Source organism: Podarcis raffonei, chromosome 5 (assembly GCF_027172205.1).
Source record: "Podarcis raffonei isolate rPodRaf1 chromosome 5, rPodRaf1.pri, whole genome shotgun sequence".
NCBI lineage: Eukaryota > Metazoa > Chordata > Lepidosauria > Squamata > Lacertidae > Podarcis > Podarcis raffonei.
Window position 1 is genome coordinate 22,585,824 of NC_070606.1, and position 21,274 is coordinate 22,607,097.

The following is a 21,274-nucleotide window of genomic DNA, read 5'->3' on the forward strand; positions in this document are numbered from 1 at the left end:
TTTTTTTACCAAAAGAGAAGTGATGGCTCAGAAATTGAAGCCTGCAGCTTAGCTCCCAGGAGGTTAGTTGCTGCTCCTGATGTTCACTCAGAGTGTTGCCACAAATAAGCACAGGGTTGGTGTAACATATTAAGGTTGGCTTCACTTCTGTGAAACAGCTCATGTGCTTAGGTCCATGATTTGTATTTTGATCCTTGCGCCGACTGTGTGTTATTGACTCTTGAGAACATCATTCCCTTGTCACAAAGCCCTTTCGTTGTGTATTTTGATGGCTGTTGCAGGTAATGACAAACGAGTGCAGTGGCTCTGTGGGACTGATGGCGAGGTCTGGGTTTGGATTATGGGAGAAGCTCCTGGAGACAAGCCTTATGAGCAGCTTACAGAAGAACTTATTGCAGAAAGAGCCAGACAACAAGCCCAGAAGGAAGCAGAAGAATTATGGTGAGCATTTTGCAAAACCAAAGTTACTCATGTCGGTGATGTTGGATAAGGAGGCTCACATTTCTAGAACACTGTCTCCTCAAAGTATAGGACAATGCTTTCATTTCAAAACCGTTTTCAATTTTTAATCTAAAATATCAAGTATATCCATCTTTGCTTTTGTTATAAATAACCCACTTTGGTTAGGTCAGCTATGACATTAGAAACAAAAACCGAACCAACAAACAAAGCCATAAAACCTAATCAATTTGCATTTAAGTTTTTTTAAAAAAACTTAAGAATATTATGTCTCTTGCTTTAATCAGGAATCTTTTCCAGGTTTTTCCATGATCTTTGATACCCACAAAGACCTCTATATGGATGAAGAGGTTGTAAACACATGGACCTCTGTGTTTCCATTGTTGTTGGGAATCTTCTGAATCCATGGAGCTTTAGTCTTCAGTTCTGAGGTTTTGTCTCTCAGACAGTAAGGGTGGTTGCTTGAAAGAATGCCAATAATTACCAGTCTCAGTGAGATCTTGCTGTGAATTACAGTCTGAGATCCTGCCCCCACTCTCATGACACTACAGGCAACCTATTGGGAGTGAAATGTTATCCTTGGTTGGCAGGTATATATATATATATATATAGAGAGAGAGAGAGAGAGAGAGAGAGAGAGAGAGGAGGAAGGAAATTATTATTATTATTATTATTATTATTATTATTATTATTATTATTATTTATTTGTACCCTGCCCATCTGGCTGGGTTTCCCCAGCCACTATGTGCGGCTTCCACAAAGACAAAAAATACACTAAGATGACACACATTAAAAACTTCCCTGAACAGGACTGCCTTAAGATGTCTTCTGAATGTCAGGTAGTTGTTTATCTCTTTGACGTCTGATGGGAGGGCGTTCCACAGGGCGGGCGCCACTACCAAGAAGGCCCTCTGCCTGGTTCCCTGTAGCTTTGCTTCTCGCAATGAGGGAACTGCCAGAAGGCCCTCGGCGCTGGACCTCAGCGTCCGGGCAGAACGATGGGGGTGGAGACGCTCCTTCAGGTATACTGGGCCGAGGCCATTTAGGGCTTTAAAGGTCAACACCAACACTTTGAATTGTGCTCGGAAATGTACTGGGAGCCAACGTAGGTCTTTCAAGACCAGTGTTATGTGGTCTCGGCGGCCGCCCCCAGTCACCAGTCTAGCTGCCGCATTCTGGATTAGTTGTAGTTTCCGGGTCACCTTCAAAGGTAGCCCCACGTCTCTACTCTGCAGGCCAAATTTGGGCCACTAGGTCTTCCCATTGGGCCCATAGCAGATGTCATATGTGGGGCAGGCAGAGATGTGGCTGGATCCTGCAGCTGGAAAGCAGGACTAAATTCCCTGCACATCAGTTCATGAGTGTGTAATTCAATCTTGCTTGGTCTTTATCTCTGTCCATACTGGAGGCCAACTTTGACTGGTGGGTGGGGAGGTAAAGATATGGCCCACCAAGTCTATGTGTTTCCTAATCCCTGGCATACCTCAAAATAAACATGTGAGCTTTTCAGGAGTCACAATCCTCTTTGCTGTTTTTCCTTTTTTTTTTTTACTTGCCTACCTGCTCCCTTTTTTTAAAGGAAGCAAAAAGAAGCGGAAATCACAAAGAAGTTTCGAGATGCTATGGCGAAGGAGAAGGCTCGAATAGTGGCAGAGAAGTGGAAGATAGAGACAGAAGATCGCAAAGCAGCCAAAATGATGGAGGAGAAAATCCAGGAGGAATTAAAGGTTTGTTGATTCCCTTAACTTATATGTTTGCATTCTGCCGTTGATCTTCCTGGGATGGCAAGACTCCCCGGGAATATCACGGCATTTTCACTCATGGTGAAGGCTCTCTTTGAGATGATATGTACAAATGGAGTAGGCCCTTAGAATCTGTGGTAGCTGAAAAGAGCAGCCCTGTGTAATATTCTCCACCTTGTTTCCCCCCAGATTTACCTGTGACACTTCCCAAAGCTTTTTGCCCCTGCCAGTAGCAGCCACCCAGTGATGGTGACCAGAGGTGACCCAATACATTTTGCTGCTGTAGTTGAAGGACAAACATCTACCCTTCTCCATTCCACATATAGAAGCTGACTGGACTGGCAGCTGAGGCTTTAATCATTACTGGACTGGGCAGTGTAAACCAGTCACTCAAGGGTAGCTGACTAGCTTAGGTGGACACAGACAGATCATGTGGCATGTTCTTCAACCTCTCGCTACCATTCTTCATTTGCTGCTTGAGGCAGCTGCCTCACTCTACCTAATAGGACGTATTGACTAAATGTTCCAGGAAATGGGAGACCTACAACAAACATCACATCTAGTTTCATGCACAGGATATATCCAAAATTGAAAATTAACACACGTTAGGGACTGATGGCACATGGCAGAAGTGCAGATTTGATAGGAGAACTGGCACTGGGGAAGAGAGCACTTAAATATTTTCCTATTGGTCAATTTCTGAGCAAGACCACCTACACTGAGTTGTTTTTCTACACATGTGGGGGGAGGGAAAGAAAAATATTGGTGTCATTGGTAGCATGAACCCCAACCTACAAATTCCAGATTTGCAAGATCCTAAATAGTTCTTATTATAGGAACCAATTCCTAGGGACCAAGATCCCTTCACCTCCTTCAAAAAGATATTTGAGGGGATGGGGCCCCCAAAGTCGACACTGTTTGTGCTTCATGTCTTCTGATCAATTATGTGGGGTGGGGCTTACCTCCCCCCCCCCAATATTCTATTCAATTCCTACTGAATCTGAAGTGTGTGAAAAAAATATACTTGTGTGCATTTTCTAGTTGGCTCCATAGGAATGCATTTCAAATAATAATAATAATAATAATAATAATAATAATAATAATAATAATTTTATTATTTATACCCCACCCATCTGGCTGTGTTTTCCCAGCCACTCTGGGTGGCTGTATTTAGTGTGTTTTCTATAGCTTCTTTTGAAAGATTTGGATTTGAGCTCTTCTTTACTGCAGCAAAGCTGTGGACTTTGTAGGCAGAAGGCGGGGATGTTGGCGCAGGGATGGGAGGAAGTGGCTGCAAGGATAATGTGGGATATGGAAGAGCCACCAGGTTGGATCTGGGTCCTGGAGACTTCCCTTGGAACTTTTTAATCTGCCACTCAACCAGAAGGTGAAGCAGGCATTTCTTCTGCTCCTTTCCCCTTTGATGTGATTCTCTCCCACCCCCTCTTCCTCCACCCTGCCTGTGGTTTGACATAACCAGAGCCCTGTTTGCTATAGCTTGCAGAGATGAGATGTGGATGAAAAAAACTGGGGAGCAGGAACACATGCAGGAGAAGCCGCAAGTGCCTTATCTCCCAATTAAGTTAGGTCCAAGGTTGCAACCTAGCAACCCTAGTAGAAGATGGAAGCCGTTTTTCTCCAGTTTCCTACAAATAAAAAACTGGAGTCTGGCTGGTGGAAGACACACGCAGAACAACTGTTTCTTTATCTGTTCCCTTGTGCACAACTCTTTTTATTTTGACAGATTCACAATTAGTCTTCCTGTGCTTCATGAAATGAGGTGCTCTGCAACTTTTTCTTTTGTAAGGGAGCAAATAGCAGCGTTTCCCCCCCATATGAGTGGCTTTGTTAAGACTGTACTCCAGATTTAATGAGCAGTTATAATACACCTCTGCCCCCTAAAGTGCAAAAGCCTCTTGACCTTGGATGACCCACCTGCCCTCAAAAACAGCTGCTCAGCCTGTGTGCTAGAATCAAACAGCACTTTCCACAAGCGCAATGGGTGGAAACGTTTCATACATAGTGATCCATATGGATAAGCTGTAGGAGGTTCAGCAGAAAACCTCACGACAGCTTCCTTGGCTGCTAAAGTGGATGGGTCAAATGCCACCTCCACTAACATTAGTATAGCTTCTGATTCAAGGGAGTTACCCCTCCTCTCTGGGGGTCATTAGCCTTGCTGGTATTTTGCAACCCCCAGTTTCAAATGTCCATGTGAAGACATTGGGCATTTGGCTTCTTGTTTGTTTGGCTTCTTCTCTACATGATTCAGACAAAGAAAACTATAGCAGAATTTGTAAAAAATTAAAAATAAAATTTGGTGAGATTTTTAATTTTTTTTTTTGTTCTCTAGGATTTCCACTCCCTGCCCCCCTCTCCCCCTTTAGCGGGAGTTGACCAGAGTACAAATGATTGAGGTCAGGTCTGGTTACTTTACGAAATGGTGGATTTGCCCTTTGAGAAGATGCTGGTAGAAAGTGCCAATTTTTAAACATAATCTATTCACTGCCCTTTGTGCAAACCACTGGGTGGTTTGCAACAAGCAAACAGGTTCTTAAAAATTTGTAAAACAATGCAACTCTTAAAACAAATCACAAACTCCCCCTCCAAAAAAAAGGGAAAAAAATTAATAGCAGCAGCAGTCAGGTCTCTCCTTCAAATGCCAAGAAGGATGCAGCTAGTCACCTAAAATTATAAAGAGATGAGATCAGATACACCTTAGTAGGGGGGAAGTTCCACATACAAGGAGCCATCATGCTAGGTGTTCTGGGTACTCCAGAACTACCACTGTTTATTTGTTCACTTTTTACAGGAATCTACTTGGTGTGATCATCAAACTGTTGTTCTCCTGTGTTTTCCCGTGCTTCCTCTGACTATTTTGAGAGCTTACAAAAGGTGATGTTTTGGAAAGAGGGTCTGCAAGTGTACACATTTCCATCTTTTTAAGGAGTCATGGTTTTGATGCGTGCAGTGACATTTTGAGCATATGAGCATATTGCCACGTATGCACACATCTTCACTATTACCTTATTAGCAGTGTTTATTTTTAAAAAAACTTTTAATTTGTGACAAAAAATGCTTTTTTGCCTTTTGAAAAAGTAAAATAAAATCCTGCAATAGCACTTAAATAAGAAAATGTTTAGCACACATATAAACTTTGATTTAAAAAAGAATGTGTGCTCCAAAATAATAAGTTTGGGTGTGTTGTTGTTGTTAGAATTTATATACCACCCTATACCAGATTGTCTGTCTCCTGTCCACATGACTATGGTATGCCTACTAGAGTTGGATAGAACTTGGCTGGATGTACAGACCCCAAAAACTGCTATACCTCCTGACACATGAAGAATCACTTGCAATTCCACAGGCACCAGTCTGGAAGCACCCCCAGATCTTTCTTCCCTCTACAGGAGGCAAGTCTGTTTTGGGGGCCTAATCCGGCCCGCCGGTCAGTTTAATCCAGCCCCTGCAGCAGTTTATTTCCTGGGGTAAAATCCTAAAAAACACCCCAACTTCAATCCTTAAAAAAGAAAGCTCAACAACCTTGGTTGGCCCTTTGGTCGGCCCTCACAGCCCTTCACTTCATCAAATCTGGCCCTCTTAAAAAAGTTTGGACACCACTACTCTACAGGAACAAATGCTATTACATGGATGCACATGGGTGCTTCAGTTAAAAATCTGTTCATACTTGAAGAAATGAAGAAACAAAACTTTAATGAGTGGTTCAGCAGGGGTGGAATAGTTGCAGACCAGTTAACACGCTCATTTTACCATGCTTAAAATATTTAATACACCATTAATATATATATTTTCCTGGAAAAATGACCGGGGCAATATCTGAAACAATCTTCAGAAGAGAGAGAACAAAAAGCATGAACTCCATTAAAGTTTCATCATCTGGAAGCATTTTGATTTGGGAAATGAAAGTGTGCTGTCCATTGTGAGAAGGTGTCTAACCATTAATCACACAGTATTATCAGACCCCTTTCTCCAAAAAAATCACTTTTATTCCTTCTGCTATATATCAGGATACAAAAGTTGGCCAGACGAGAAAAATTATATCTTCACTTACCAAAGTGAATAGGGAATCCTTCTTCCTCTTGGCAATATTGTAATAATGATGGCTGGAAGATGAGTCTATGAATGGACTCTACTGAAAAGCATGAGATGATGTAATAATTCACTTTTGGGGTGTCTCAGGATAGTTCTGGGTCATTTGCACACCCTGTTGTGGTAACCGAGTGATGGAAATTCATATGTGAACCAGCCCGTAGAATTTTGGGTGTGAATTCGGAGTGTGTTGTTTGTGGTAAAACATCAACAAACACCAATGGATTGCAGGTTCAATGTTTCTCTGCCATACGTACTAGCTTTCATAGACAGAAATGAAGGAACTGGCACAGACAATTTAATATGATATTTTGCTACCCTAAGCTGAGTTCCAGTGTATCTCAGGGTGGTGAAACGTTCCATAAGAAATTCATGCATGTTTTGTCAGAGAAAAAGCACTTATCTGTTTCCATGGGCCCCCACTTTTTTTTTGCTTGAAAAAAATACATGGGACATTTTTACTCCAGTGTATTAACTTTAAAAGATACCCCCCAAAAGCACCCCAATTGCAAAAACCAACAGAGTTCATTAACTATTTTTTGCCTCAGCCCTTTTTGTTTATAGAATGAAAACTGTAAATCGTAGGTGGCTGAAGTGTGGGGATATTGTTGACCACTGTGCAGGTGACACTATTCTAGAAGGACTATACTGTAGGTCTGCTTCTGTGCAAATTCTGTAATGAAAAGTGAACCTGGGGTTGATTTCAACCCTGGTTTTGGTAGGAAGGCTAGAGGAGGAACAGGAAATTACTTCTTATAGCATCAGAACTGAGCTGTGCATTATAAAGGACAACTTTTTTATTATTATGCACATATCTCCTTTGACTTTAATTAAAACTCCCTCCATGCTTGAAGAAGGCAAACAGTTTTCTTACTAGGAAATAATTCTCTTCCAGCCCTCTCAGGGCTCCACCGTAGTTTTAGCTGGTATGCCGTTACTTGATTAACATAACAAATATAAGAGGATCCTGTAGAGAGGCATCTATTATGTGACAGGTCCCATTACCATATGCGGTAGATGACATCTGTTTGATGACTGTAAAATGGGCATAACGTTCACACTCTATGAGTAACAATGTCTCAATGGAACCTCAGTAATGAAAAAGTTCCACTAACACAAATGTATGGTTTCCAGCTCCGATGCCATGGAAAAGTCCACACCATTGTTCCCTTTCAGACTTGTGTAGAATAGAAATGTCTGCCAGGGGCCATGCCACATTTTTAAAGGAATTTTTAAAGCAGTGATTTCTAAACTGTATTCAGGGCACACTAGTTAGGGGAACTGAAAATTGAAACTGCCATGTTGACTACAAGGGTGGACATAGGTATTATGGCACCCTGTGCCAGGCCAAAATTTGGTGCCCCACTCAGCCCTCACGCTGCCTTCCCAAAGGTGGGTAAAGAGGCAACCGGCTTTGGGAAGGATGCATGAGGGCTCTGGCAGGATCCTAGCACACTCCTACTTCCTTCTCAAAGCTGGGAAAGTGCTAATGATGTTTTGGGAGGGGAGGACTATGGGACTGTCAGAGCCTCACGCCTCCTTCCCAAAGTCCAGCACCTTGCTTACCTGGCTTTGAGATGGCAAGTTCTTGGCTCAGTGTCTAAATCTGCCCCTGTTGAGTACGTCTGCCACTATATCTGTAGGAGCAGATAAGCCACATGCAGCAACCACTGTCCTATGTTAGGGGAGGGAAGAGATGTAACCTCTAGGAAGGATGTGCTGTAGGCTTCCTTATGCAACCTGTTCTATGGCTGTTGCCCAGAAAGTGGAGGTTGTCTCTAGACCATGACAGACTGGAAGGCTGAAGGCAATGAACTGGGCTATCCCAGAATTGTGAGAAGGACGTCTACCTATTATTCTTAGAGATGATAAAGAAGCTAACTAAGTTTTGCATTGTGTCGAGTATGCCTCGGATATTTTTTCCCTGGGCAATTAAAGGTTGAGGAACATCTACCTTAAAGGGAGAGAGACCCTCTTAGGGTTTGGCCTGGAAACTCTTCAGGGTCTTATTAACTTTCATGGGTCTCATCATGCACCAACATCCTCTGTAAAAATCAGTTCCCAGCTGATATAAACGGCAAGTACGAAATTTCATGATACCTACTTAACTGAAGCTGAATGAGATGTCGCCCTTATAACGGTATTCAGACCACCTAGAAAAATACCTTGATTGCTTCCCAAAGGTAGAAAGTTGCACTCTTTCCAATTTTATATTCCTTGAATATCATAATTGCCTATAATTAGCAAATTGCTTACTTTATTCCAGTCATTTTTGAAATGTCATTGGGCAGAAACCATCTAGAGTAACCATCCTTGTGAAGCTTGAGACACCTGTCTTTGTTTATTTTCTTCCTCTCTCCTTACTAATAGAAAGTGCCAACTCTCCTTAACCGTATTCTTAAATAAATAAAAATGTTTGTCTCTGAGCAGTGAAGCAACCTGAGCACTTGCTGGTATTTTAAAGGTCAGGAAGAAACAGTGTAGGATCTTCTTTTGAAAGATCTTTGAATGTTGACAGTGCTAAAACTCCCACTACGCACCCAGCATCTCTCAAGGTGCAATAGCGCTGAGAACCAAGCTGTTAAGAAACAAAAAGGCAACGCTCTTCATAGAAACAAAGCAATTTCTTAAGACTCCTGCGCAGCCTCTTGTATTTCTCTGCTGTCAACAGCTCATCTGGTTTGTGTGTGGATACAGCAATTAGTGGAAACTTTTATGACAAACTGCGTAGAGTTAGGGCACACTCCTGACATTACATTTGCACAGATATAAATGTAGCTCATTTATTTGTACTTGTTTGAAGCAAGGACCCCAGGAGCCCTGTGTCTGTCTTGTCTTTACTCAATGGCATGCCACCATCTTGTGCAATGGGACTTACCATATATACTCATGTATAACTCGACTTTTTCAGCACATTTTTTATGCTGAAAAAGCCCCCCCCCGGCTTGTACTCGAGTGAGGGTCCCACTCATAGAATCATAGAATCATAGAATCATAGAATCATAGAATCATAGAGTTGGAAGAGACCACAAGGGCCATCGAGTCCAACCCCCTGCCAAGCAGGAAACACCATCAGAGCACTCCTGACATATGGTTGTCAAGCCTCTGCTTAAAGACCTCCAAAGAAGGAGACTCCACCACGCTCCTTGGCAGCAAATTCCACTGTCGAACAGCTCTTACTGTCAGGAAGTTCTTCCTAATGTTTAGGTGGAATCTTCTTTCTTGTAGTTTGGATCCATTGCTCCGTGTGCGCTTCTCTGGAGCAGCAGAAAACAACCTTTCTCCCTCCTCTATGTGACATCCTTTTATATATTTGAACATGGCTATCATATCACCCCTTAACCTCCTCTTCTCCAGGCTAAACATGCCCAGCTCCCTTAGCCGTTCCTCATAAGGCATCGTTTCCAGGCCTTTGACCATTTTGGTTGCCCTCCTCTGGACACGTTCCAGTTTGTCAGTGTCCTTCTTGAACTGTGGTGCCCAGAACTGGACACAGTACTCCAGGTGAGGTCTGACCAGAGCAGAATACAGTGGCACTATTACTTCCCTTGATCTAGATGCTATACTCCTATTGATGCAGCCCAGAATTGCATTGGCTTTTTTAGCTGCCGCGTCACACTGTTGGCTCATGTCAAGTTTGTGGTCAACCAAGACTCCTAGACCCTTTTCACATGTAGTGCTCTCAAGCCAGGTGTCACCCATCTTGTATTTGTGCCTCTCATTTTTTTTGCCCAAGTGCAATACTTTACATTTCTCCCTGTTAAAATTCATCTTGTTTGTTTTGGCCCAGTTCTCTAATCTGTCAAGGTCGTTTTGAAGTGTGATCCTGTCCTCTGGGGTGTTAGCCACCCCCTCCCTTTCGGGCTGCTTGTTCTTCCTCCACTGCTGCCGCCACCAGCCTCTGGTAGGCAGGGGTACAGGAGGGGCTGGGGGGAGAGAGAAGCCCCCTCTGCCGTGTGCACATGCGCGCACACACACACACGGACTCCGGCCCACCAGGAGGTTTGTGGTGTGGTGAACTGGCTTATACTGGAGTCAATAAATTTTCCCGTTTTTTGTGGTAAAATTGGTTGCCTTGGCTTATATTCGGGTCAGCTTATACTCAAGTATATACGGTAATTTCCAAACAATAGGATTGCTTTCTCTCCAGAAAGTCTTGGACAATTAAAGAAGTGAGAGGCTGCATACTTCCTTTCCAGTATTTATTTTTTTGCTCTTCGTTCTCATTTCCCCCCGCTTGGACTACTGCAATGTGCTCTACATGGGGCTACCTTTGAAGGTGACCCGGAAACTGCAATTAATCCAGAATGTGGCAGCTAGACTGGTGACTGGGAGTGGCCGCCGGGACCACATAACACCGGTCCTGAGAGATCTGCATTGGCTCCCAGTACATTTCCGAGCACAATTCAAAGTGTTGGTGCTGACCTTTAAAGTCCTAAACGGCCTTGGTCCTGTATACCTGAAGGAGCGTCTCCACCCCCATCGTTCAGCCTGGACACTGAGATCCAACGCCGAGGGCCTTCTGGCGGTTCCCTCATTGCGAGAAGTGAGGTTACAGGGAACCAGACAGAGGGCCTTCTTGGTAGTGGCGCCCGCATAGGAAGTTTCCTTATTTGCTGTTTGATTCCCTCCATCCTTTTTTATTTTTTTAGAAAAGAGAGGAAGAAGAGAGGCAAAGAGGTGAAGAGCAGATACGGCAACAGGAGGAACGCAGAGCTCAAGAGCTGTACCTGAGCCTCAAGCAAGCCCAGCAGTATAGCCCGCAGAATGAAAAGGAAGACCATGAATGGGAAGAACAACGTGAGTAAATTTTAACCGGCAGAGGGTTTTAAATGATGCCAAGATCTTGGTTTAGCCTGAGAAAACGGCAGTGTGATGCCATATGATTAGTGAGCCGGGCCTTGAATGGAAAGCATTGTGATCCGGAAGAACTGGTAGGATTAGAAAGGACAAAAACACGGTGCCTTTCTAAATGGCTCAACAGGAAGAAAGAGCTTTAATAGCTTAGATCAGGGATGTGGAACCTGTGGCCCTACAAACGCTGATAACTGCATTTCCCACCACCTTGACCTTAACACCATTGGTCATGCTAGCTGAAGATGATGGGAATCTGGAGTCAGACAACAAGAGGAGTGGGGTGTTGGAGAAGCAACACCTCTCCTGTTGATCTTACAGGAATTTTAACACACTTTGCTCCAGTTTTGAGCTTTCAGTGTTATTTTTGCTGGACTGATGTGATTTTCTGCATATTTTCCATTTTCCTTGGTGAGTTCTTGTTTATGAATCTTGTGGTAGCTTATTGTTACTTACTGGGTCTCAAAGAATACAAAACAAATTAGTTGGCCCAATAAAATGCATAACCACCTTATCTCATTTCATTTTCATTTTTGGGTTTATGAAGAATGCTCATAAAAAGCACCAGAAAAAAGCAATATGAAAGTGAATTTTATCTGCATCATCATTGTATTCCCCACTTTAGTCCTGGAAGAGAAATATATTGGTGTGTTGAGAATCCTAGTCAAGGACAGTGAAACTAGTAGTAATAAGTGGAATTTACTGGTTTTAAACCTCAGACTCTAGCCTAATTATTTTTTAAAAAACCAAAAAACCAGAAGATGAGCAAACTTTTGCTGGGGCTGTACCACTTCAGACTACGGTTCACATGGTTGAGAGACCATGCAAAAAGATATTAATCCTGCACTTTATTCTTAGTATTTCTGAGTTGTCTGTATCTAAGGTCCCATCTGCACTATACATTTAAAGCAGTATCATCCCACTTTGTACAGTGGCTTCTCTTGAGGCAGGCTTCCTCAAACTCGGCCTTCCAGATGTTTTTGGCCTACAACTCCTATGATCCTTAGCTAGCAGGACCAGTGGTCAGGGATGATGGGAATTGTAGTCCCAAAACATCTGGAGGGCCGAGTTTGAGGAAGCCTGTTGAGGAAACCTAGGAACCGTAGTTTCTTAAGGGGGGTGAGAGTTGTTAAGAGACCCCTATTCCACTCACTGAGCTATAAACCCAAAGTGGTTTAATAATTCCACCTATCTCCACAGTAGTGTAGTGTTGAGGAATAGAGCCAGCCTGCTGCCAAAGCAGTGCCTGTGCTGGGTCTTCCCACCAGAGGGAGATGTAACAGGCCTTTCCCTTTGGCTGGAAAGATTCCAGGTGAGCCTGCCTGCCAGATTGGCCAATGGATTGGTTGCCTGATTGACCCCAGGAATAAAGGTGGGCCCACTGCATACCTTTCTTGGGTCTCCCACTGTCCCTCCTGATTGTTGTGCTTCGAACACCCACTTCAGTGGGTAGGTTGGATCTGACCTTGCTATTGGTTGCCATATTCAGGGCACCAGGGAGGAATTTCACTACCTCTGGCGAGGGAGGAGTAAGGATGCATGCTTGATTGTTTTTATATGCTTAATAAGTTCAAACTGGCATTCCCAATATATAATGTTGCATCCCGAGGCCCCCAAGCCCTTTCCCATTAAATAACTTCAAATGGACACATAATTTTAGTTTAAGTATTTGGGCAAAATTTAGGCCACAGCTTTATTGATTACAAAACAAATTGAGCGGTATTGGCCTAGGCATTGGTCAGGAACTGACTCCTGCCTCTCTGACTGGCAGTCTGAAAGAGTAAACACCAAATGAGGGAGCAACAACGGTGAAGATCAATTGAAGCTCACCCTGGGGTTCCTGTGTTCCTGGCATGGCCCTAGCCCCTCAAGCGGACTTTGGACGAGATCCAGGACACCCAGATTCCTTTAACCTATTTCTGGAGGGGCAGGTGATGGCCACACCTCCCCTCCCACACATTTCTATAAACCAATGCCTAACCGCCAAACCTTACAAAGTTCTGACGATTGCTAAGGGGGTAGGCGAAAACCAAGTGGCTAAAGCCAATCTGCCAAATGGAAAAATTCCTACCCAGCCCCTGCTCCAAAGCAGGTGACCCAATCCAAAGCAAGGCCAAAACAGCAGCGCCTAAAATAGGGAGGGAGGGCGGGTGTTCAGCAGCGTGAAGCAAGTGCCCCACCCCCATCGTGCTGCTGCATTTATAGGTCCCCAGGATCATGCCACTCACCCCATTGGCCCAAACAGCCAAGCGCAATCCCGGGGCCCAACAGATAAGGCTTGGGCCACGCCTAGCAACAACACATCCCGTGGGGGTGGCTGAAGGGTCCCAAGCGCAACCACGACCCTCGATTTAGGAGGATCCCATTTGTCGTCCTTCTGATTCCCCTTGTGTCGTATTTGTTTAGATTGCAAACTTTTGGGCACGGGCTTGTGATTTGTTTTAATTTTCTGCTGTGATCTGGTTAAATGTTAAGCACTTTACAAAGTAACAACCAAAGTAACGCTGCCTTGCGTTGAGTGCCGTTGTGGGTCTCAGTTGTGTTATAGCAGGGGCCACATTATCTATGAAGATAACCTTATTCATAGAATTTGGAATAATTTATTGAATGTCAATTACCTAAGGACCGTGCCCTGCCATTCATATGAGATCAGGTCACTTTGAACCAAATTAATTTTGCATGTGACAAATGATATTCCCATTAACTATGATTGTACCTGGCTTCTAATCAGTGGGGGTGGGGGGTGGGATACTGATTATTTCAGGAATAATTCTAAGCCCTGTTGCTGAAAAGGAGATACTATCTCTTGAAGCAGACTTGGAAGGAACCTTACTATTGGGATTGCCTGATTTCTGTCATTGGGGTTACACAGAATAATAGGGTTGGAAGGGACCACAAGGGTCAATTAGGCCAGCCCCCTGCAATTCAAAAATCTTTTGCCCAACGTGGGGCTCAAACCTCTGACCCTGAGATAAGGAGTCTCATGCTCTGCCAACTGAGCTATATCTGGGTGTCACGTGATTTCTGCCCTTTTATAAGTGATCCTGTGTGAATATATGGGGGAGTGGGGAGACAAGAACTTGGTAACTGTAAAATAAAAATATATCTTCAATAATAGTAAAAAGCCTTATCTCATTACTTGAGAGAAGTGCTAACTTTATCACCACTGAAAGGGGAGGTCTAGACCTAAATGAGAGACCACTGACCCATTTCTCCCTCCTAAGAAAGAAGGATGGCCTTCTTGGAGGCTGCTCCCAGATCATGGAACTCCCTTCCATGGGAAGGTAAGCTGGTATCGCTCTGGTTTGCTTTCAACAGCAGGCAAAGACTGTTTTGTTCTGACAGGCATTGGCAACTAACTGGCAGAGTTTTCTGAGGGTGGGTGTTGTATTTTTGTTTGTGTGTATGTTTTTGTGTTTTGTAGTACAGTGGTACCTTGGTTCTCAAACACCTTGGTACTAAGACAACTTGGAACCCAAACAATGAAAATCCGGAAGTAAGTGTTCCGGGTTGCGAACTTTTTTTGGAAGCCGAACGTGCTCTGTTTTGAGTGTTATGCTTCCAGTTTGAATGTGATGCTTCCATTTTGAGTGTTATGCTGCGGTTTGCCTGATTTTACTATTTATTTTGCGGTTTTGTGGCTCTTTTGTTTTGTTTTTGTGACTGTGTGGAACCCAGTTCAGCTACTGATTGATTGATTGTGTGACTCCAGTACATTGTTTATAGCTTTCATTTTATGGATCAATGGTCTTGTTAGATAGTAAAATTCATGTTAAATTGCTGTTTTAGGGGTTGTTTTTAAAAGTCTGGAACAGATTAATCCATTTTGCATTACTTTCTGTGGTAAAGCACGCCTTGGTTTTGGAATGCTTTGGTTTTGGAATGGACTTCTGGAATGGAGTAAATTTGAGAACCAAGGTGCCACTGTAGAATTTTATTAGAGGTTTTTAACATATTAGGAAATCAAATCTAAACTCTCTTATACAAAGATAATAAAAGGATCAAAAGAAAAGAGTAATATAGAAAAAAGAAAATACGAAATACAATATTCATGATCCTCATAAAACACAGTTATATCTATCTATAGTTCTCTATCACCATTTTATATCAATCTTCCATCCATGTTTTCAATGCTGGTTTTACTTGGGTCACACTTGTTTTCTTTTTAATATATCTGTTTATTGTGTTTTAACTTATGCTGTGAGGAGTCTTGCCCCATTACTGAAGTAACACCTATGGTCCTTGCTTGTATCTCAGGCTTGTGCCTTCATATGATCCAAGACTGTATGGACTAATCATGCCCTGTTGTTACCCCTCAACTGTATGGCAATGCCAACCTGGCTTCTGTCCACCAGCATCAGAGGCCAGGAAGATGCAGCGATGTCAGTGTTTGCGTCGTTTTGCTATTATGTGCTGACTGCGGGAGCCAAATTATCCATTAGGAGCAGCGCCAGGTCCCATCATGTCTTGCCACCACCAAGTCAGCGGCTGTGCTCAGCAGTGCCAGGGGTCGGGGGGGTCAAAGAGGCGCATTGCTAGTGCAGCTGCTGTGGAGGGTGAACGTTGCAATGATATTGATGACACTACTAATTTATTTAGTAGATGGAATTTCCAGCAGAATGGGGATTCATCTCATCATCCCACCGCTATTTATTGCCAAGTCAATAGGCGAAGCGTTACTAATTTTAGTGTTCGGTTTAATTCACTGCTGTGGTTCCTTTCGTCGAGCCAAACAAAGAACAACACCATTCTTCTATAGGTAATTGAAATATATAGCCTGTTAGTGCTAAAAAAAACAAACTATGTTACATGGGCATTTCTCAAATGTGGACACCAGCGCTTCATTTCATTGCTGGGTCCAAGCAAGGTCTGGCATGATAACATTTGCCCAGCCAGATTCCTCTGGTTCTCACAAGTAAGACATGGTGGTGATGGCTTCCCTCTTGACCCCAGTAGGGAGCTTATAGATGAGATCCAAGCCCACAGTCCTGAGGGCGAGATGGCCCCCTGGCCACAAATGGCTGCCTTATGCGTCTTTGGAGAAAAGCAAAACATTGCACTTGTGAGCACGCTGGTGCGATCAGGGCAACACCTGACTTTGGCTCTCACTTGCACTCCTGGAGAGATGTGTCTGTTCGTAGATCACACAGAAATGCACTGTGGTGTGCCATTTCTTCCCTCTGCACACATGGCACCTGTCATAATGATGGGCATTTTGCCAGTGCATGGATAATAGGCATGCACTACTTGAATTTTCATTGATGCGATCTCAGCTTGCGTGTTTTCCTGTTTTCCAAGAATTATCCCCCCCCTTCAACTGAAGAACAGAAACATACCATGCAATGTTTGCAGTCAAATACCATTTCTATCTTGAATATTTATTGCGAGTTGTTCCCAAATTGTTCCCAATGACTATTAACAAGCTAGCAGCTGGAGCAAATCATTAAAAAAATGTGATGCATATTCATGCGACATTCTTATAATATACATCCAAGCCTAGCCCTGTGACTCACTGCTCTTCAGAAAAGCAAAGGAGGCCATAAAATATGGAGATCTCCTAATCTGTCCCAAATGATGCGACTTGCTCAAGTTCATTCCCAACACAGTAGGAATTCATTCACATCTTTATTAAAGAACTTGCGGTTAGAAATCTTATCAGAGCAGCCAATATGTTTTGCTGTTAGGATTATTCTGCACTTGTTTTTCCTGCGCCAGTAATGCATTCTCCATTTTAGGCCCTAGCCCCAATTTCTGTCTACATTTTTTTTCAATGAAATTTTGCCTCATTTACTCATTTATTGCATTCATACAGTGCTTTTCTGCCAAGGCACCCAAGGTGGTTTATAATTATAAAATACCAAAGCAAATATTTGGGATAAAATATACAGCAACAGAATCCTCTCAGGCTGACTGATGGTCCCTTCAGGAGCTGGTAGCAAAATTCAAAGAAGTGCCCGTTTCATAGCAGAGCTGCAATTTGGTTTGTGTGTTAGTTCGAGACATGTGAATTAGGCAGGTTCATATTGAATTGAAAACAGATCCCTCATTCCCCCCAATAGAAAAGATGCATCCTGGTTGCTAGGGGAAAAGGAAGGACAAACTATGGTGATCCCAAGCACTATAAAATAAGACAGAAGCAGGACAAATGTACTAAAGGGGAGGCAAAGATGCAGCACTTTAGCACCTCAGGCAGTGATGTAGCGTGTGTTGCTGGTGCCCAGGGCAGGCAAGCTGCTGACATCCGCAAAGCACTCCCCCACCAGAGCCAAGTGGGGGTCGGTCTGTCCTGAGAGGACCCCAGCCAGCTGCTGTGGCCCTTGGTGGGTGAATCCCTCCAACGCCCACAGAGAGGAGCTCTGGGCTGGGCTTGCCTGCCTTCCTCTGTCCATGCCCACTCACTGTGAACCTGGGCTGCTCAGCTGCCTTCACCACAGTGGGATGGGGATCCCTGCAGAAACCGGCACTTGCATGGGGGCACCTGGTTGTGTCACCTCAGAATTTTGTGTCTGGGGCCATGGCCCCCTTGGCCCCACATGCTATGCTACTGACACCAGGGATTCCTACTGCCTGGCATTAAAACAACTCACTTGTGAATCACAGTTTCTGACTTACTCATTGGCTGAAAACACAGGCTAGTTCATTTCACATAAATCATTTAGAAAGGGGCATGCACATTTTGGTTCCATAACTTTATTTTTAGGAGGGCTAGAGGCTTACATTTTTGAAAATGGAAGCACAGATTCTGGAGCACCTGCCCATGAGTGCCAATGAAAGTCTTTATAGTGCCCATGTGCACTGCATTGGCAACTCCTGCTCTAAACCCACAGTTATATTAAAAAGTCTCTGTACAGAAAAAAGCAAGCAAGCTGGTAAGGCGAGGTGAGCATGTCATTGTGGCTTAGCCAAACAATATAAAGTTTGACCCTTGGTGCCTTATTTGTGGAATGTTATGTGTTATTTTTCTATTAGGTATAGAAGGTCTTTCAGCATCACCTTGATGTGTTGGGATTCGATGGCTTTCCATGTTGCTGACATGTTACCTTTCAACTTAGAACTGCATGTTCTGGCTTGCTGAAAAAGCAAAGGCACTCTGACGAGTCTCTCCTTCCTCATCCCTACAGTACGTCGCTCAAAAGCTGCGGATGAGGAAAGGAGCCATAAAGCACGCCGGGCCCGGGATGAGTACCGGCGGCAATCCTTGCGGGCAATCCAGAAAGGAAAAGTGGCGGGTCTCAGTAACCTGTTCCAGGCAGCTGGTCTGAATATTGAGCCACAAGCAAAGCTGAATGACGCCTGTCCCATTCCAGCATTCACCATGACGGTATCAACCAGGTTTGTTTGTATTAATAAGACGACCCAGGCCTAACTGACATGTTATGACTCCTATATGGAGGCTGTTGACTCCTATATGGAGGCCTTTTCTGGTTTCCCCATGGGAAGAGGCAGCAGAGGGAGCAAGATTCTTGACAACATTGCTCTGGAATGCATTCAGAATTAAATGGCAAACCAACAATTTTAAATATCAGTGCATTTTAAGGTAGTGGTTACTTTTTGCAGAGAGTTGATCATGTCCATATGTTACAGCATAAACAATCAATCTTGGGACACCTTAAAAACTAACTAATGTATTATGGCATAAGGTTATGTGGATTCCTTTTAGATGCCTCTTAATTATACCAATGTCATCAACAAACTGGCACCTTGTTTATTTTTATTTATTTTTAAGCAGAGGGATCTGCTTAACATTAAGAAGTAACAAGCTCTTCATGTTGGCACATTGTGTTACCTCCAGCTATGACAATGTCAACAATAGTCACTGCTTCAATTTTTTTAAGCAGGGGAATTTACTTAACAGCAAGGAGCTATAAATCCTGTACATTCTTCAGACTGTTGCACGGCCTGACCTCCAACTAAAGCCTTATCATTTCTGCTTCTCACATTCCAGGCAGAGAGACTTTTGTATGCTTAAAGAAAGACATCAATGCCTGCTTAAACCACAATCTAGAGTTCCTTGAGTTTGCTTCCACTCCATAGCTGCCGTGTCTGCCATACATACAGTAGTTCACATACCGCATCACCAAGCAAGCTAAGTATTAGGAGTGGACCACAGGCAAACATAGCTTTGCCAATACAGGCTGTAAAGCACCTGGGTTTTATGGACAGAGTCCCTATCTGAGGGCCCTTGTACAGTTCAGTACTTTTGCACCGTTTTCCTCTAAAACTAAAAAAATCAGAAATCTTCGTAATCAAGAATGCAGCAAATGAAGCAAGTCAGGTTGTGGTTGAGAATTTCTTTACAAAATCCATTTCAACTTAGTTGTGAGTTTTCTTTTGGCCAAATTAATGCCCCCTCTGATTGTATTTTTATTGATCCCTTGCCTGTCTGGTAAGTTCTGTGGGTTTCCAGCAGTGAAAAACAATCCGACATAGCAGATGGAGTTAGGCAAAGTTTTATCAGTGGCTCCTCTTGGGTTTACACGGCACCATATGATATTATTAATTAGTCTTGGTGTTATGAACAAGCGAGTGGAAACCCGAACATGCTGTTAGTTTTTTTTTTATAATGTGCAACGGCATACACAAAAAGTTCCACTAAGTAAGTGCAAGTCTCTTTGCGTCGATTTGTATTTTCATTTTTAATACCGAGACTCTCAATTGTCAGTCTTTGCTCCTGTGAAGTCTGGCAACTCAGCAGGGCAAAAGGAACCCTAGTCCCTTCCTGCTCGGCATTTTGCGTTCCGCTTTGACAAGCAATCCCTTTGTCTTGCTGTGTTTTGATATAGAATTGTGCCTCTAATGGTTGCTGGCATTCCCAGCTTGATTAGGGAATAAAAAAATGTAGCCTCCGAAAGGCAGTGAATTCTCTATGTTTTGCTGGTGAGTTGCTTCTTGTAGCGATACTGTGGTTATTTTTGTTATTCCAAGCCACTTAAGATGAAGGAGGCTCTTCCAAAATAAAGTCATAAGAACATTAAGAAAAGCAATAATTGTGAAGGGCTATTAAATATCATTCAGCTTTGAGTTCTAAGCCTTTTAAGTTCTAAAGTGCAACTGTTTAGTGTGGAATTCAGCAATAATTTAGATGCGAATGCTTTCTTAATACTCAAGTGAGACCAAGAAGATCCTTACAAGGCTATGCCAATTATTCCGTACTTACCCAAAGCTGTTTATCCATCTCTTAAGTGATATTATTGTATGATCAAAGAGTCAGGTTGCCTTGCTATCTTCATCCTTGTGGAGAGCTAGAAAGTTGATGCTCACAGGAAAATACACTTAGATCTTTAGATCATCTTAGTGGAATTTGAGGATTGCAGGGCAATATCTCCTGTATCATTGCAGTAGCCTTATTTGTGGATTCAGAAGAATGTGAGAAGGTTTGGGGAGGGGGAGCAGGCACATGCATGCTGTCCCTGCCCTTATGCCCCCACGTGCTTTGGGTGTGCCCACTCCACCCACCTCAACTTCCCCATATTGCATGGGAAGGTATAGAAGGGGCTTGACAGCATGTTCAACTGAACATGCTTACAAGCACCTTTGCCACCAGGAGCCCTGGTAATTCAGGATTTCCCATCACAGGAAGGCTTGTGAGCATGTTCAGTCAAATGGATGAATATGTTTACATGGGAATGGTTCCACACTATAAATTCTGTGAAGGCATCTCAATGTGTGGATCAGCTTTCCCCACATGCCTTACCATTCTGGCTTGGGCTCTCTGAATCGCCTTGTATTTGACAACTTGCTTGGTCACCACAGGTGACAAGGGATTCTATGCAGGTGGCTGAGCAATGTTCCAACCCTCCACGTAAATGCAGTGGGCTGGTTAAGGAGGGTTGGAATAACAACAACAATTTATTACTTGTACCCCACCCATCCGACTAGGTTGCCCTAGGCACTCTGGGCAGCTTTAGCCAATGATCCAATGTTGACTTTGGAAGAATGAGAGAACACACCCTAGAGCAGCAGTAGGGAACCAAATCCTTGGGCTGGGCTGGGCTGGACAAATGTGGTCAACCAGGCATCTTTATCTGGCCCCAAGGACTCCCATCAATCACACTCATAACTGACTGCTCCATTGTTTTCCCCTGGCTGGAATGTTTCATTGAATTGTC

At 43.4% G+C, this 21,274-nt stretch overlaps 1 protein-coding gene across 1 annotated transcript in view; it reads left to right on the plus strand.

Annotated features, from left to right (window-relative positions):
- The window catches only part of SH2D4B (SH2 domain containing 4B), an 83,510-nt gene that overhangs the window by 22,058 nt on the left and 40,178 nt on the right, over positions 1-21,274 (plus strand). The window contains exons 2-5 of the mRNA XM_053388223.1: positions 282-441; positions 2,039-2,186; positions 10,964-11,111; positions 18,287-18,497. Of these exons, the coding sequence (XP_053244198.1) occupies positions 282-441; positions 2,039-2,186; positions 10,964-11,111; positions 18,287-18,497 (667 nt within the window). The remainder of the gene's footprint in view (positions 1-281; positions 442-2,038; positions 2,187-10,963; positions 11,112-18,286; positions 18,498-21,274) is intronic.